This window comes from Aethalodelphis obliquidens, unplaced genomic scaffold, assembly GCF_003676395.1.
Source record: "Aethalodelphis obliquidens isolate GAN/ISIS:26980383/991018 unplaced genomic scaffold, ASM367639v1 scaffold28, whole genome shotgun sequence".
Lineage (NCBI taxonomy): Eukaryota > Metazoa > Chordata > Mammalia > Artiodactyla > Delphinidae > Aethalodelphis > Aethalodelphis obliquidens.
The window spans coordinates 16392380-16410587 of record NW_020837972.1 but is presented as its reverse complement, the minus strand read 5'-3'; the positions used below and the strand labels follow the sequence as shown (position 1 = coordinate 16410587).

At 42.9% G+C, this 18208-nt stretch overlaps 1 protein-coding gene across 6 annotated transcripts; it reads right to left on the bottom strand.

Annotated features, from left to right (window-relative positions):
• Positions 1-347: 347 nt before the first annotated feature.
• Positions 348-16134, bottom strand: RNF34 (ring finger protein 34). 6 transcript variants are annotated; one of them, XM_027124846.1, is made up of 7 exons: positions 15962-16092; positions 7192-7410; positions 5516-5728; positions 5321-5371; positions 3784-3879; positions 3322-3523; positions 353-1298 (listed from the first exon to the last, which is right to left on the bottom strand). In XM_027124846.1, the coding sequence occupies exons 1-7, from the start codon at positions 15965-15967 to the stop codon at positions 1108-1110; spliced, it is 978 nt and encodes a 325-aa protein (XP_026980647.1). In that variant the 5' UTR covers positions 15968-16092; the 3' UTR covers positions 353-1107. The 6 variants fall into 6 exon arrangements, with proteins under 6 accessions (XP_026980646.1, XP_026980647.1, XP_026980650.1 ...); XM_027124845.1 differs by having other exon boundaries at positions 348-1298; positions 5321-5728; positions 15962-16134; XM_027124849.1 differs by lacking the exon at positions 5516-5728.
• Positions 16135-18208: the final 2074 nt, after the last annotated feature.

Here is an 18208-nt window from a genome sequence, read left to right as displayed (position 1 = left end):
TAGAGTCCTAACCACTGGACCGCCAGGGAATTCCCTATGGTGACTTTTTAACTGTGAGATTTTCGACAAGTTCTTTAACTTCTCAGAGATCAAGTTCCCCATCTGTGATGTGAGGCAATATCTATTTCAGAATGCTGGAGGTAACCATAAAGCACCTGGCACAATACCTGGTCACAGTATGTGGCAAATATGTAGTTAAATTTACTGGTACATTAGCAGCCAAGGTAGACAGGTACAACATCTTTGAAGGTGCTCCTTTCTCTCATGAAGAATGTACTAGACCAGGCCTGGACACCCATTCATGCTGCACCGAAGTGAATTAGGAACTGGCCAGGACAAATGTAAACAAAAGCATTTTTTAAAACCTAATTTTATTCCTAAAGTTCAAACTAGCTAGTGGGTAGCACTGAAAATACACTTGCAATATATAAAAGTGTAAACTGATTACACGTTAATAAAGAATTTAACACACACACTTCTCTAATGAAGGAAGCTAGATGCAGCCCTCGCTATAAAAAGCTGTACCTGAACAAAAATGGACATGTTTAGTCTCAGGCCCTGGTAGTTGACTATAGAATGTCAGTTGTTCCCAATTACGTTTAAACGCAGAAATAGCAACAATGTGGAAAATTACATTCATCAAATAGTAGCATTTAAAATATACATGACTAATAAAATGAACATTCAGAAGTGCCCCTGTTCAGCGTGTACCATGTCGGCCATTTGCAGACAGTGACCTCATCCAAAGAGAGCAGAAGTTTCAAACATCTGAGTAGTTTAAGTTAAAAATAGGATGAAGGAGAAATAAGAGAACAAGATAAATGTCCTCCAAAGAGAACAGTAGCTGATGCCATAAGCAGTCTGACTTCGGCAATTAGTAATCAGAGATGTGTGAAGAAGCCCAGCAGAAACTGGGAAACTGAGCCAGTCCTCCAGCTGACAGGCATACAGCATGGACCAGTGTTGCTGCAACTTAGGATGAATCTTTCCTGTCCCCAGTTAGTCGTGAAAATAATTTTTAAAAATAGCTTCAGATTTTGAACAGGAAGTTTCCAGTCCCTTCTGTGCACTGAAACGTCTGGGATCGAGCCTGGGGGGTCCTCGGCTTCAGGACTTGAAGACGTGCACGGCGCGCACCACGTACTGCCGGCAGATGGGACACTCGCTCATGCGCTTGCCGCACTTGGTGCAGGTGACCATGTGCCCGCACTCGAGCAGGACGCAGTCGATGATGGCGTCCATGCAGATCCGGCACAGGCTGTCGTCTTCCTCATCCTGCAGCTGCAGCCGCTCGCCATCTGAAAGGCAACAGAGAGCTGGGGCTGCGGGCACAGCCTCTGAGTGACCCAGAGTGACCCCACTGTAAGAGAAACAGTCCCTGCTTCTTGGCACATCGGTTCCTTCCACTAGAAATGGCAATAATTACACCTCATAGGATTTTGTGAAGAATAAATGAGAAATACTTACTTAGCTTAGGACCAGGGATGAAGTGCCTAACACATGTTAGCTATTTAATTCTTTTTTCCCGCCCCCGCCCCTATTTAATTCTATTTTACATCTGCATATAATACAAGGTTTTTGTGATAACTTGCTTCTATAAATAAAAATGAAGAAGCCCTAGGCTGTCCTACACATGGGCCTCAGAGTCAGAACACAATTCGAATTTCCAGCCCAACTGTGTGGCCTTGGGAAAGTCACAGGCTCCAGAGCCTCATCCTAGTAGGAGGAGGAGCTTTATTTCTACACCAACGGGAAGGCTGTAGAGTCATACATCAAGTAGCCTGTAGTTGAGGGACGGCACCCCCTGAGCCTTGGAAGCATCTCAAAATTCATCTGTGTTTCTGGCTACGATGGTACTGTTGGGAGTCTGTCTAACTCAAAAGGCATGGGACATTCTGGTTCTGAATAAGAAAGGTTCAGAATGAGTTTAAAAAGTTCATTGCAGCCTGAGATTTGGCCATAGAGCTATGGACAGTGAGGCTTCCCTTTGTATAGGTCACATAAGGGATTAATGGGAATCATGAAGAAGGTTAGAAAGAACCAAGCAGGAATTCAAGCTTGAAAAGCGAATAGTCCCTGAATTTAAGGAAATAAACACTGTTGTGTCAAGAGAATCTTCTCATCTGGGGTCCTAGTTCATGGTCCATACCATTACTGGAAAGTGGGGAGAAAGGATCCATGAATAAGATAACAGATGAGCCTCTGTAGGCTCCAATGATTAAGATGCCTGTATCTGCTACTGTTGCATCATCTTTGAAGTAGGTGTAGGACTTCCCTGGTGGCACAGTGGTTAAGAATCCACCTGCCAATGCAGGGGACACGGGTTTGAGCCCTGGTCCAGGAAGATCCCACATGCCTCGGAGCAACTAAGCCCCTGTGCCGCAACTACTGAGCCTGTGCTCTAGAACCCACGAGCCACAACTACTGAAGCCCACGTACCTAGAGCCCGTGCTCCGCAACGAGAAGCCACCACGGTGAGAAGCCCGCACACCGCAACGAAGAGTAGCCCCCGCTCTCCACAACTAGAGAAAGCCCATGCACAGCAACAAAGACCCAACGCGGCCAAAAATAAATAAATATATTGAAAAAAGAAAAGAAATAGGTGTGCCAAAATACTATCTGCATATTCTGGGCATAAACCTGTTTATCAACAAATGCTGTATTATAACCAGGTTTTAAAGAAAAAAACTCAAGATGACACACGTTAATGATGGGAGGACTGTTTTCTAGATAAGAACATAATATTTGTCAGTCTGAACACCACTGAATTCTTTTTTCTTGCCTATAAATGCTCTGTGGCTTGGCCCTGTTACCAGCTGAGGATTTCTGCTCCATGCTCCATCAATAAATAGTTCAGAAGTTCTTAACCTTAGCTTTTCGTGACTTACAAAGAAACCTACTGATACTTGATGTTAAGAACTACTTAACATCCTGGCTCTAGGGAATTTTTTCCCCCCACTGTTTGATTATCTCAATTGTAGCTTTTAAATCCTCAGTACTGGCCTGCCAGACAGGTTAGTGAGAAAACAAGCCTTTCTTAGATACAAGGAATTTCATTAGAGTTCTAACAAATTATGACCAGAAAAACCAGACTGAACAAAAGATTATCTAACTCATCGGCAATGGTGATCTCAAAGCCAACATCACATAATGAACTTACTGCTTAACAGATCTATAAACAGGTTTATATAACTAATTCACACTCAATAAAAGGATACATAGGTTTCTCAAAAATAAAGTGGACTTAACTGACAGAAACAGGCCAGTTTTTAAAGGCCTAAAGAAAGCTACTACAGGGAAACAAAGGAAAAATAAACCTACATGACTTTTGATTTTCTTCATTCTCTTTGTATAACCGGTTTACTTTCTCTACTAGCTCCCATTTTTCACAACAGCCAGAATAGTTGACAAAATTCCGAGCCAGGATTTCCTTGAGCTGGCGCACGCTCATCCCTTCCACGTCTTCAAGGCTTGACAGGTCAGACAGAGAAGCTCTCACTCTCTTCTTAGCGAGGCCAGATGTCTGAAATCACAGAGTGTGTCCATTACCTCTGTTCCTGCAAATCCAGCAAGGAAAACAGCATGCTGCCTTCACCCTACAGTCATCACTGGCCCTGGAGATTCTCCCCAGACTTCTCACCAGTTCTTGAAGTGTTTTATGTATTGTGCTGCATTCAAACCAAAAGAAACGTCCTGTGCCAATCTAGCGACAGTCCACATGGGCATTTTCCCTGCCTACCAAGGTGACGTGTCAGGGAAACCAAATTTTATAGGCAGTCTCACCCGCTCCTCCAAGTTTTCTTCATCCTCGTCATCATCGTCGTCGTCGTCGTCATCTTCATCATCATCTGTGTTTGCTGAAGCTATTTCACTTCGCACCTACACACATAATACATATTAGGTCAGGAATCATTTTCCTAATGGTACCAACCCATATTTATCACTGGAGAAAACCCTTCCAATAGATCCTCCCCAAGAATGACTCTTAATACCTGGCATACTCCACACCTTCCTAGGATCCTGAGTGCTGCTGCCCCTCCCAAAGAGTTGGGCACCACATGATTCGATAAACAATTTACCTTCCATAGTTATCTCAAAAGTCAAATTCCTATGTGCGTGTGAATTTTTAAAATCTAACCATAGTATTAACTCCCCAAGAAGTTAAGAAGGTCCCATCACAGAATGTCAAAGCCAAAAGCGTATGGAATTGCACTGTGTCCTTAGCAAAGGACCTGCAGCTGGCTGGTTTAACTGGAGCCTCTAAGATACAGGTAGAAACTAAAGCTCTAAGATCAGCCCTAGTGTCAAGGGTATTTGATTTCAAAGATCTCAATCCTACTACCTCATGCTTAGACATTCTAATTCCAAACAATGCTTTCTAGACTAATTCACTGATGGTTGATGCTATTTCTAGTTTTCAGAAACTCCTCAACAATCAGATACTCTTTTCTTTAAGGAGAACAGAAAGCCTAGGACAATGCCCAATTTCAAGTATTCTACCCCACTAGTTCACAAACACTATATTGTATCATCCAAAGACCCACATCTCCCAAGTGGTGTCATATACCCAAAAGTGACACAAAAGTCAGATGTGTCTTACCTTTGCATCATAATTATGCCAGCTGCCATTTGGGAAAATAATAAAACTCCTAGCTTGGGCTTATCTAATTGATGACTCTTTAGAAAGCAACTAGACCACATTTCCCTCTGCTTCTAACCTCTTTCCTCAGAGGAGAAAATTAAATGTGGAAATGAATGTTCAAAACAATTCTTTCAGCATTTTAGAATCATTCATCTATACAAATTGAGTATTAATTACAAGACTTTGCATGTTATTCAATTAGTATGCCCAAGGACCTCACTGGGACAACATTCTGCACTGGCATTTCTTTGAAATGAGTAAATAACCATATCCTGTCACTAATTCAGATGGCTGTTTCCCAATATCTAAATTAGAACAATTTTACGGTAGCAAGGCAACTGGGCATTAGGTTAACTTATAGTTTCCATGGTCACTGACACACAAATAGTCCTGCAAATGTTTATATTCTACATTTGACAGTCATTATTTCGACAGCTAGTATTTAACTATATAAGATAGGGAAACTGAGGTAACTAAGGTCAAGAGACTGATGAGCTCTTTTTGGGCCCTTCAGGCAGCATCTGAGCTTGGAGCCTCACATCAGGAGAGCCTGCAAGTGCAGAGTTCAGCAGCACGTGGAACCCCGGCTCAGCAAGGAGTCTTCAGCCCTAAAGCCCCCTCCATATTGGCCGAAAGCAGACGACATGCCAGGCCCTCAGGGTAATTACACCCTCGTACCTGTGCCAGTACTCCAGATCCTAAGGTCCGGTCTCCACCCATAAGCTCTCCCTGAAAGGAAGACATGGTAGCAGATGGGGCTGTATAGTTTGAAAAAAATGAATGTGTAAAAAAGCTAGAAGTCTGGGACCTTGAGGAATTCAGACTGCTCGTGTCCAGGTTGTCCTCAGAGCCCAGCCCACGGTGACACAGTACCAGATCTACCAAGTCTTCTTTCTCTCGACAGGTATCGATCGGTATGTTTCTAAGAATGAGATACTGCCGTAGATCCTTCACTTTCAGTCTCATTAACTGAGGGCGCTGAAAGGCTGTCTCTTGTAATAAGTGACAAGTGGAACATCTACGGAGATTTTCTTGTAAGATCGAACAAACGGAGCAAAAGTCTTTCTTGCAGTCACAACATACATGCTGAAGAAACAGATAGGAAAGAAGCATTTAATGAGAGCCAGATACAAGCCATTGTGAAAGCACTAGTTTTCCTTTTGCCTTCTCTTAAAATTAAATTTTAATTCTTATGAAGTCCCCCATGGCACCAGACCCATGGGCGTTTTCGTGTTCTAAAAGTGGTGAAAATCAAAACAGTCACTGCTGAGGCAGTTTGGATTCACAGAAGTTCAAATACAGACCTTTAAGAAAAACATACTCTTGCCTTAATGAATTAAAACCTTTCCACCCCTTCAGGCAAACGTAATTAGCAAAACAGAGCTGACTTGAACCACATGGAGCAGAAAGCATGACCACAAACTCTTTTCCTGTTCTTTGCCTATGTGAAAATTTCCCTATTTAAAGAGAAGGGGGACTGCAGGCTTCCCTAGTGGCGCAGTGGTTAACAATCGGCCTGCCAGTGCAGGGGACATGGGTTTGAGCCCTGGTCCGGGAGGATCCCACATGACATGAAGCAACTAAGCCCGTGTGCCACAACTACTGAGCCTGCGCTCTAGAGCCCACGAGCCACAGCTACTGAAGCCTGCACACCTAGAACCTGTGCTCTGCAACAAGAGAAGCCACTGCAATGAGAAGCCCGCGCACCACAACAACAGCGGCCCCCACTCGCCACAAGTAGAGAAAGTCCACGCGCAGCAATGAAGACCCAATGCCACCAAAAATTAAAAAAAAAAAAAAAAGAGAGAAGGGGGAAAAGCCTAACACAGAGAGGGAAAGAGAAAGGAAACTGATCTCTCAAGGTCAATCCAAGCAAACAGAGGACCCCACTTACACAGTAATCTGTACCCTAGAGCCTTAATCACAATCAAAGCCATTCCACAAGCAAAACGTAAAAGAAGACATGATGATGTGGTCATTTCTGCTTGGGGCATTGTTCCCACAAGCTAACACCTTGTTAAGTATTTCAAAGGACTGGATTGACAAGCCTGGGAGATGGCCCAGCAATATGATGGTTCTCAGAAAGAACAACTTTCTGTCCTAAAGAAAATAACGGTTTTAGCTGTTATTTTGCATGTTGAATCTTTAAACAGTAGCTAATGTTAAAATACTCATTTCTTCACTTGAGTTAATGTGGGTGGGGATACATTTTTTGAAACTTGAGATCAAAGTTATAGTATATCTTCTCTGAACAAAATTGCAGACTAATTAAATCTCTTGCTTCAGAACATAAGAATCAAAGTGTATGAACAGGTCAGAGTCCAGGAGAAAGAATGGCTGAGCAACATGAGAAGTAACAATGTCTAGTCAGAAAACCTGAGCAGTGATAGAGTCTCTGCAACTCAGCACTTTTCTAAATGGGAAATGGTTATTAGGACTTTTTGATATTTGTATAAGAAGAAATGAATATTCATTAGTATTCAAAATAACATACAATCAAGAATTCTGATACATGTGTTTTTTTGTGTGTAACATTTCATCCAACTCACCTTCTTTCTAAAGACTGAAAATGAAAGTCCACAGGCTTTGCAAACTATATTAGGCCCTTCTGTAGGTGCTGGTGGGTAAGTGGTAAAATCAGAGCTCGGTGTAAATCTGAATGGACCAGTGCCTCCTGCAAATCCTGACTGTTGGCCCCTGACAGCTCCAGTCCCCATGACTTCATTCAGCAGCCCACAGCACGAAGCCCACATAGACGTGGCACCCGCCTGGAAAGGAACGAAAATAGGCACCAGTTTAAAGCTGATTGGAACCTGGGCTCTCTGGGATTCTCGGGGAATGCCATTCTGGAGAGGCACGTTTGCCCTAAATAATTTCGAAATTATTCTTTTAAGCATCAAAATTTTAAGCTATTGGGAAGTGGATAATATTCTGGTATTTACAAAGAATATTTGGCTTTGGGGATACTCATGATATATTGTTAACAAAGGAGAAGATACAATATGAACCCAATTTCGTAAAACAACAACAAAAAACACATATGCTTAGAGATACACGTGCATGCACACAGAAGAAAAATGACTAGATGGAAGTAAGTGCTGTGCAATATTTGGGATATGCTTACACCAAAAAAAGCTGTTCACTGTTTATCTGAAATTCAAATTTAACTGAGTGTCTTGTATTCTATCTGGCAACCTAAGACTGGTGACTACAGCACCGTTCTATAGGCTGAGGCAGATTTTCCCAGCTATCATTTAGCAGAAAGAATATAAATTCTAATTACTTAATTTCATTAAACTTCTGTCCTCTCATTTGTATCTGGGCATAATAAACTATGGCATGTGAAAACTTTTTTAATTTTTTAAAAATGACTGGGAAAACATCAAAATGCCAATTGAAGTGCTCTCTAGGTTTTCATGTATATCTCGTATAATTTGTTTTCCCCTGCTTTCCAAACCTTTATAAGGAATATATTAATTTAACATTAAGGAAAATATTTTAAAAAAGCAAACTGAGAATACTGAACAGAATTTCTGATGACTTGATAATCATAATGACGTTTTGAGGTGTAAGAGCTATTTGCCACTCCACTAAGTGGCTTGAAACTAATAGGCTGCCTTTTATGTTTTTTCCTCTCATCTCTTCCCTTTCTGTGAATCACCACTGCTATCACTATATCTACCTCTAGCAACCTGTCTCTCCTTTTTTACTGCATTCAGAAACCTGATAACCAAGCTTGTTAGAAGTGTATATAAAAATACATTTTCAGTGAGGGCTCAAGGCATTTTCCTATGCTTAAAATATAAAGCTACACTGTTTGGAACCAATGAGCTTTTGCCCCTTGTCCTACTACTTATGCATATTCTAGACTCTAGATAATGTGATAAGTAATAGAAGTCCAGGTAGGTGAGGTCTTATTAGTTAAAAGGGCATAACAAAGGCACTGTTCCATTTATTTTATTATCTAATTCTGTCAAACATTTACTGCTTGTCCAATGAGCTCTTAAAAAAATTTTTTTTTAAACAACCTTAAAAAGCTATTTGGAAGGACTTCCCTGGCGGTCCAGTGGTTGAGACTTCCCCTTCCAGTGTCGGGGGTGCGGGTTAGATTCATGGCTGGGGAGCTGGGATCCCACATGCTTTGTGGCCAAGGGACCAAGGCATGAAGCAGGGGCAATGTTGTAGCAAATTCAGTACAGACTTTGGCGATGGTCCACATCAAAAAAAATAGTAATAATGGGACTTCCCCGGCGGCGCAGTGGCTAAGAATCCGCCTGCCAATGCAGGGGACACGGGTTCGAGCCGTGGTTCAGGAAGATACCACATTCCGCGGAGCAACTAAGCCTGTGCGCCACAACTACTGAGCCTGGGCCCTAGAGCCCGTGCGCCACAACTACTGAGCCTGCGCTCTAGAGCTGGCGCGCCACAACTACTGAAGCCCGCGCGCCTAGAGCCCATGCTCCACAACAAGAGAAGCCACGGCAATGAGAAGCCCACGTACCGCAACAGAGTAGCCCCCGCTCGCCGCAACTAGAGAGAGCCCGCGCACAGAAATGAAGACCCAACGCAGCCAAAAATAAATAAATAAATAAAAGAAAAAGAAAAAGAAAAAAAAGAATCTGCCTGCCAATGCAGGGGACACGGGTTCGAGCCCTGGTCCGGGAAGATCTCGCGTGCCGCGGAGCAACTAAGCCCGTGTGCCACAACTACGGAGCCTGCGCTCTAGAGCCCGCGAGCCACAACTACTGAAGCCTGTGCACTTACAGCCCGTGCTCTACAACAAGAGAAGCCACCACAATGAGAAGCCTGCGCACCTCAACGAAGAGTAGCCTCTGCTCACCACAACTAGAGAAAGACCACGTGCAGCAACGGAGACCCAACACACCCGGAAAAAAAAAAAAAGAAAGAAAGAAAGACAGTGGTTGGACTCACCGGGAGAGCCTTAAAAAATACTGGTGCCTGAGTCCCAGCCCCAAGATTCTGATTTAACAGGTCTGGGGTACAACCTGGGCCTCAGAATTTTTTTTAATTCCCTATGTGATGTGAATGTACAGTCAAGGTTAAAAGGTTAACACCTGCTCGGTCAAGGGGATTTCTCCTTTCTGCCTACATCATTTCAGCTGGAGAATCACTCAGATTCCCAAATGGAAGGGGCTGTGGTTACTTCTGAAGCCTGTGCCTCTAGAGTTCTAGGACCAACATCTCTGCCACGTGCTCCTCACTACCTGTGTAGGTACCGCCCCTTCACACCCCCATCCCCAAGTAGTGGGATTTGCCTCTAGTGTTTCCTTTCCCCCTCTGGTTTCCCCTAATCCTTTCAGAAAGGATTAGCTCAGAAGGCCTCAGCTGAGTTTTTAACAATTTAATCTGATTCTTAAATCAGTTCCTTTCCTTTTTAAAAAAAAAATTTTTTTTTTTTTAAATGTTTTTGGCTGCACCACACGCGCATGTTTTAGTTCCCCGACCAGGGATCGAACCTTCCTGCAGTGGAAGCTCAGAGTCTTAACCATTAGACCGCCAGGGAAGTCGCCAATCAGTTCCTTTCCTTTACCACATATCAGCCTGGAAGTTAAGCTGAAATTTGGTGCCCTCCTTCATTTTACTTGCTCTTTGCTTTTGGCCCAGATTTCTTACTTCCTAACTTATTCCTCTACATATTTTCTTGGGTGAACTCTCCAATACTGGGAGAAAGACAGTGATTTCTGGGTCTGTCAAAAAGCCATTTGGCAAACTATTTTTGTCCTTCTTCACCCCAAGTTGAAGAATCCACCCAGAAGATGAATCTTCCAAACTTAGGGTCCATCTCCCCACCTCCAGTTAGTATGTTTCATCTTCTTGTACTTTCCCTTAAAGTCCTAATTGCCTGAATTTCTTCTGCGTTTCCCCTCAGGGCACAGGGATCCCTATTTAAGGACTATTACCTTGCCCTAATAATGCTTGGAGTGTCCTATACTGACCTTTCTCCTCTCAAATCTGTCCAAATTTCTGTTAATACTTGATATAACAGTCCCATTTTTCAAGTGACAGAATCTACAAAAGCAATTAGGGAACAATTTAAGAGAGCGTTTTCCCAACAGTTTATTGAACGTGTGCTCTTGGGAAAGGGGCGGGGAGGCGAACATGAATTTATTCTCTGAGCTCTTGACTCTCTGTCTTTGTTATATTTCCTTAGAGCCCAGTTACCGTACCTGGTAGGGTCATAAACAAAAAGCTTCCCCTTTTTGCACCCTCCCCTTAAAAGCTTTAGAGACCCAAGTTCATGTACTCTCTACTTCCGTCGTCCCTATCCTCTAAGATCTTCCGCCAGTTTAATCAGCCTGCATTCCGTTATTTTTCTTTTATTCACACTCTGCTTACCTTTTGATAGTAAGATTGAAGCGTATTTTCCGAACTACTACCTTTCCACGAATAAAGCCAAAGTCTGGATCTCTGCTATGATCTGGGCTTATGTGACTAACAATTCTAAACCCTACTTGGGACCATGGTTGACAGCAGGACTCTACAGACTAAACCACATGAATCCAAGAGGTGAGAAGGATGGTTACATTTCCTCTCTTGACCATGAATATGGACCATCAAAAACAACATAGAGAATAACCGAATAAGGCAACCATCTACTTATGTCTGATACAAAACTCCTAGTTTAGAGAATTTAGCTGTGTTTCTAGTTGACTTTCTAGCCATCAATGACTACTGAAAATAAATGACTTTTTCTTGATAAACCTAATCCCTTTCCTAAACATCCTGTTAGACTAAAATTGCTCCTGAGTAGATTAGCCATGGAACCATGGCCTGCCAGGCATCAATTAAGAACCAGATCTCATATTAAAAACTTACATGGCCCACAGTAAGAAATTAAATTGTAAAGCCTCCTGTTTGGACTGCCCCAGACACCTAGATCTCTTCATGTTATTCTAGTATCCAATGCCAGTTCTCATGTTTTCAAAGACAGTGCACCAAGATTTTAGGGAGCCAGTAACACTACATTTTTTTCTCACTCCCATTTTGAAACTGAGTAAAGAAATAAGACAAACAGAAATTTAAATATTTGCTTTTTTACTGGTAACACCAATTGGAGAACATGACTTTAGCTCTGCAGCCAACTGGTCTTGATAACATGCCAGCCAGCCACCAGCACAGCTGACCAACAGCAGCTTACCATCTAGTTGACCAGAGTCCCTTCCCTACCCACAGGAAGATAAATCTGAGAAGGTCTCAGAAAAGTACTGAAGCAAGCATGTTCAGCTCCTTTGCTAAAATCACCAACATAAAAGTTCGTCTTGTTCCTTCCTAAAGAATGAATTAGAAATTCCCTCCCCTCTGTAGGAGTACAGAGGAGGGGAGGAGACTGTGATCCACAACTGTAAACACTTTGCAGGAGAGTGGGACTGACAGTTTCCAGTGCTGTGACACTTATTTCCACAATAGCACCACCACCAATTTTTTAAGCACTCTCTTGGGTTCCTCAGTCAGATTCACACAATACAGGCCCATTCTGAATCATCATTTCAGTCAACAAAAGCAAGAGGGAATGTGTTCTTTCTTTGCAAGAGCAGTAGCCCAGCCTTCTTTTTGGCAGAGTGCCAGTTTTCAAATGGCTCAAGGTTCAGCTGTCTTTGATTGTGCGTGTGCGTGTCTGTGTGAGATCTAATGTGCTTTCTAGAATATCTGGGGGTTGGGGCGGGGAGACGTCCAAAATGCTCAACTTACAGAATTAACAAGTTTACTACAAACTTTGAATCCTATTCTAAACTACATCAGGATGTGATCCCTTTTAATTATTCCACCAAATGTAATAGTAGCCAGGCAAACTAGAATGAAGACCAAGAAAAGCTGTAGTGATTTCCATGAAGATTAAATGACAGCCAGAGGGAGAGAGAGAGAGAGAGAGAGAGAGAGAGAGAGAGAGAGAGAGAAGGGGGAGTGGGGAAGTTGATGGGTTTGAAAACAGCAAAAAACTAAATGATCATAGTCTAAATCATTTGCTTTTGATTAAACTAGGTAAACAGCAGTAATCATAATGCCACCTCCTAAGAGTTGCTTGCCTCAACTCTAAATTAAATATGGTAATATTTTACACAGTTATTTTAAGGATAAACCTAGAAGTTTCAATTTCAAGAACATTAATTTTCTTGGATGCTGTAAGAAGCTACAAGGACCAGGCAGGGATTCAGTTCTTCCACCAGTGGAAGCTTCTTCAGAGAACTCAATCACCACAAGCTTTGTCTTTAAACTCTGAACAACCTTCAGTTTGCTAAAACTCAATGTCCTTATGTTAAACAATATGAAAAGATGTTTCAAATCTCAGTACCAGTGATATAAGAGAGTAAGTTTTACAGTTTAAATTTCAATTAGGTTAAACTTCCCTACAGAAATTAAAGTAAACCAGAAGAAACCATTAAGATAATAAGCAAAAATCTTTACTCTATTTAGAGCCACTGGAGGAACAGTTCCTTAAAAAGGGAAAGAATTTCTTACTGAAACTGCTGCTTCAACTGAAATACAATACACCAGGAACTCTGCGATCTTAATGATTAAATATCAGGCTATATACCACAAAGGAGGAAATTCTACATCCTAAGTTCTTTCTCTCATACCATTTGGACATTAAGCAGGATGCAAAAACAAATGCTGATCTTAAAAATGTAATATTTTTAGGTAAGACATTTGGCCAAATTGATTGATTTTTACAAATAATGTGTTCTGGAGATCATAAATGTAACCTTCTTCATGTTTGGGTTTTGTTTTCTTTTCTTAAAACAGTATACTTGGTACTTCCCTGGTGTCGCAGTGGTTAAGAATCCGCCTGCCAATGCAAGGGACACGGGTTCGATCCACGGTCTGGGAAGATCCCACATACCGCGGAACAACTAAGCCCGCAGGTCACAACTACTGAGCCCATGTGCCACAACTACTGAAGCTCGCGCGCCGCAGCAAAGAGCCCCTGCTCGCCGCAACTAGAGAAAGCCTGAGCACAGCAACAAAGACCCAACGCAGCCAAAAATAAGTAAATAAAATTAAAAAACAAAACAGTATACTTGACCCTTAGCACCACTCCCCCACCTTTCAGAGAAAAGAGAAAAAAAAAAAGGAAAAGGAAATTACATTAAACAGATTACTTTCATCTTGATGTCTTGTTTTGAGCTTGGAAGAATGAACATGATTAGTACAATTAAGGGTGAGATCAATATAAATATGGGAAAACAGGAAGGAGATTAAATCAAATTAGCATAAGATACTAATTTGGATTTTTTTTAATCCCTTATAGGAAGTTAATTAGATGCTACTCTAAGGTAAAATGGTTACTTGAATCTTTGAGACAAACCTATTTCAAAACAACAGTTTCTAAACAATAACAAAAAAAGACAAAAAAATTAAAGGAAGAAAGTAAATACCCATTCTACACATATACTAAAATCAGCTCCTGGTCCTGGGTTTGTGCGAAGATGTACTTATCTGATTGCTTGGCTTTTAAATTAATTTTAATTCCACTGAAATTTTAATTTAATACTTGCTTAGATGAACATTCACATGTTAGAATTCCATGACATCAGGAATTAATGCCCCTGCCCAGAATCTATAGATACCGCAAAATTAGACAATTTCAATATGAAACAAAGTTAATAGCCCCAATCCTAAATTTTGTGAATCCAGTTTTCACGAAAACTTAAATGAAAAGCAGTATCTTCATAACTGTCATCTTGTTCAGACTGATGTTTATTTAGGTCTGCATTTTGTTTCATAAAATATACCTTTTTATATTTTCAAATCCCATCCAACTTTGTTTCTAAAATTTCAACTCAGAAAGCAGTATCCTCCACCTAAATTCAAAAACACTTCTGAAAAAATTTCAACACTGTACTTGCCCTTAATTCTCTCCTTCTAAACCTTGTTTCTTGATAGGTCACAAATTTAATATTTACTAATAAAGTTACTGACATTCTTTGAGGCATTATGTATAAAGATCCCTTATTGGTTTTTGGATCTTAACACACAGCGGGATGATGGTTTTCAGGAAAGAAAGCTAGTTTTAGATATTTTAATAGGTATTCTAAGTTGAAATATTTTATAGCTGAACTGGGAAGTTAAAAAATAAGCTCTTTGAATATCCTCATACTTTAACACCCAGTTCGGAAGTTACCTATTCCAAAAATCTTCCTTGCTTCCTAGAGCCAGAAAAAATCCTTTCTTGCTCCTGAGGGTTTTGCATTTTTTTGATACCTTACATCAAATTCTGCCTCATAATGTGGTTTCTTGAGAATGTCTCTTCTCTTTTGGTTGGCAAACTCCTAAAGGGTGGGATTATATTTTGAATTACTTCTACGCATGATATATTCCTCTTAGCTAACACATAGGAAATGCTCAACAAAATATCTTCTTGGGGCTTTGTGAAGGTAGAGGTTTAGCTAGCAGTTCACTCTGTTATTTTTCTTACCCACGCCAATCACACCTCTTCACTGAGATTAATGAAATCAACGATGTCTGAAAGAGTATCACCTTATGACTCACCCCACTTGGTTTGAATCAATACGTGAATTGATTGTTGTACCCAGAGCTCTTTAGAACTCTCAGCGATCAAGTTGAGAGAATCAGCTCCCAAAAGTAGGCCAGAACCTCCCCCCTCCCCCCTATTCCTTAAACTTCTCACTCAGTGATGCTCCCACGCTCTCACACCCACCGTGAAGACTCAAGCTGTCAAATTACTTGCTGCGTACCTAGCGGCGATGGAGACACAACGGGTTTGCTAAGAGCTCTAGGTCACGGCCCCTGTGTTAAGCCTGCAAACAGATCCTTCAGGGTGGGATCCCCGCCCCGAAACATTTCTAACCAGTTAGCCGGGCCCCAGCCTCACGACTCCCCGCACAACCCCTTTTCCCTTCGTCCTGCAGTTTCCGTCCTGCGACAGTCCCGTGGTGCTCCCAACATTTGGGTTAGTTCAAGGACTCGGGGCGGGAGAGCGCACGCTGTGGGCAAAGGCACGGAGGGTGAGGCGAGCACCAGGGGGTCTGCCTCCGGCCCCCGAGGACACGGACAGGGCCCAGCGCGGAGAGGGGCCCACCAGGCGTGAGTGCAGGGCGGGCCCGGGCTCTCCCCCGGCCTCGGGCTCGCTGACGGAGGCGCTGTGGGAGTTGGAAACGTCCGGGAGCCCACGACATCCGCCCTGCGGGTCAGGGCCCCAGAAGCCGGCGGGGGACCCCCCTCCGCGGAGCTCTCCGAGGTGCCGGCAGGGTAACCCCTGAGGCGAAAGGAAGGCACTTCGAGCGCACTGGCCGGATAGGAGAGGAGAGGAGGGACTGCCCGGCCCCACCGGCCCCTCACCTTCATGGCCGCGACCGCCGCTTCTGGGTCGGCTCTGCCGAGGAATTCAGCACCATAGCAGGACCTACCACAACCACCTTCCTTCCTTCTGGGCGGCGATACTGAGGCTCCCGAGGCGACCCAGCGTCCAGACGTAAGGGGCGTGGTCACGCCCGCCGCGCGCCCCCGGGAAGAGCGCCGAGCGGCGGCCGACTCGGCCAATCCGGAGCTGACACTCGGGGGGCCGGTCACCAAAGCCAATGAAGTGGCGGGAATGGGGCGGGGCCTCCGTCGCAGCCTGGAAGGCCGAGAAAGAATCCATTCCGCCCCAAGCAGAGATGGGCGGGTCTGGGCGTGGCGGGAGTCACCGAGCGGTTTTCTCCGCGGTTTTCTCCGCTGGATCGCTGAACTTGGAGTCAGCGTACCCTGCAGGAAACTGCAGCAGAGATCTGGGTTCAGGGCTGGGTGGTCAAGTTCCCCTGGAGATGAGGGCGGGAAGGGGCATGGTAAATTTGAAAACGCCGGTTGGTTGGAACTTTTTTGTTATAGCGGTCAAAGCAGGGCCTCGGATTTCCTCCCCAGACATTCACGCCTCTCACAGTCCGTAATGACCTCAGGTCTCCTCTCTGGAGGGTCCGGTAAGCAGTGGCAGCTGCGCACGCAAGGACGCGGCTTTAAAAAACGTTTTATTGAAAACACTTGAAGAACCAACGGTTCTCAAATCCCAGCTGCTCTTTTAGAGCGACATAACAAAATAACCAAATCCTAGCACGGTGAGAGAATTAGGGTGAGCCCTTGGAGTTGACTTTATTTGGACAGAGAAAATTAGTTTGTAAATTAAAGTGCCGATTTCTTCAGGCTGACCTGATGACACTCCGTTGGTTTTCCGATACTTCTTCCTCTCCTCTCTTAACTCAACCAGTACTTAAATAAATATTTAAGTAGAGAAAGAGATATGAAGATGTCAATTCACGTCTCATGAGAACCTGACTGTTCTATTCCTTTTGAATAGATTTGCTTATATGTACTATGTCAGTTTAAAACACAAAGCCACCCCACTTCCTTAGACTGCAATAATACTTGGGGTTTTTTGTTTATTTATTTTTATTTCTTTATTTTTTCTGCTGCGTTGGGTCTTTGTTGCTGTGCACGGGCTTTCTCTAGTTGCGGTGAGCGGGGGCTACTCTTCCTCGCGGTGCGTGGGCTTCTCATTGCGGTGGCTTCTCTTATTTCGGAGCACGGGCTCTAGGTGCACGGCCTTCAGTAGTTGGAGCACGCGGGCTTGGTAGTTGCAGTGTGCTGGCTTAGTTGCTCCAGAGCATGCGGGATCTTCCTGGACCAGGGCTCGAACCTGTGTCCCCTGTACTGGCAGGCAGATTCTTACCCACCGCGCCACCAGGGAAGCCCAATACTTGTTTTTTAGCTTACTTATTTTTCTTGCTTCAAGCATTGCTCAGATAATATAATTTAACATCTATAGTCCTGGATTTTCTTCTTTGGAAAAATGCAAAGAAAGCCTTTCATTCACCATGTGGGAGCAGCAGCTGAGCCATAATGGAAGAAAAAGTACTAATTCTTCTAATGATCCAGGCACAAAGAAACTCAATAAACACTTGGTGGTGGTACAAAGTCATATTTCTCCCTCATTAGAAAGGAAGCTGGCAGGTCTACCTGAAGAGTTAACGATTAAGGACATGAAAAGATGCTCAACATCATTAGTCATCAGGGAAATGCAAATTAAAACCATGAAATACGACTTCACATCCACTAGGATGGCTAAAATAAAAAAAATAATAAATGCTGTTAAGGATGTGGAGAAATTGGAACCTTAATTACATTGCTGGTGGAACGCTAAAACGGTGGATCTGCTTTGGAAAGCAGTCTGGCAGTTCCTCAAAATATTAAACATAGAATTACCATATGACCCCACAATTCTACTCCTAGGTGTAAAAACCTAAGAGAAATGAAGATGTATGTCCATCAAAAAGCCTTATACATAAACGTTCATAGTGGCATAATCACAATAGTCAAAAAGTGGAAACAACCCAAGTGTCCATTATTTGATGAATAGATAAATAAAATATGGTCTATCCATACAATGGAAAATTATTTAGCCAAAATAGGAATGAAGTACTAATATCTGTTATAATGTGAATGAACCTTGAAAGCATGATGCTAAGTGAAAGAAGCCAGTTACAAAGACCACATATTGTATGATTCCATGCATATGAAATGTCCAGAAGAGGCAAATCCAGAGAGACAGAAAGT

Bases quoted from the DNA above. Each gene is read 5' to 3' on its own strand.
- RNF34 (XM_027124845.1), bottom strand. The intron at 5,729-7,191 runs GTGAGTTGGATG...CTGTTTCTTCAG, and splicing joins TTTCAGTCTTTAGAAAGAAG to CATGTATGTTGTGACTGCAA. The intron at 3,524-3,783 runs GTGAGACTGCCT...CTGTGATTTCAG, and splicing joins AAGAAAACTTGGAGGAGCGG to ACATCTGGCCTCGCTAAGAA.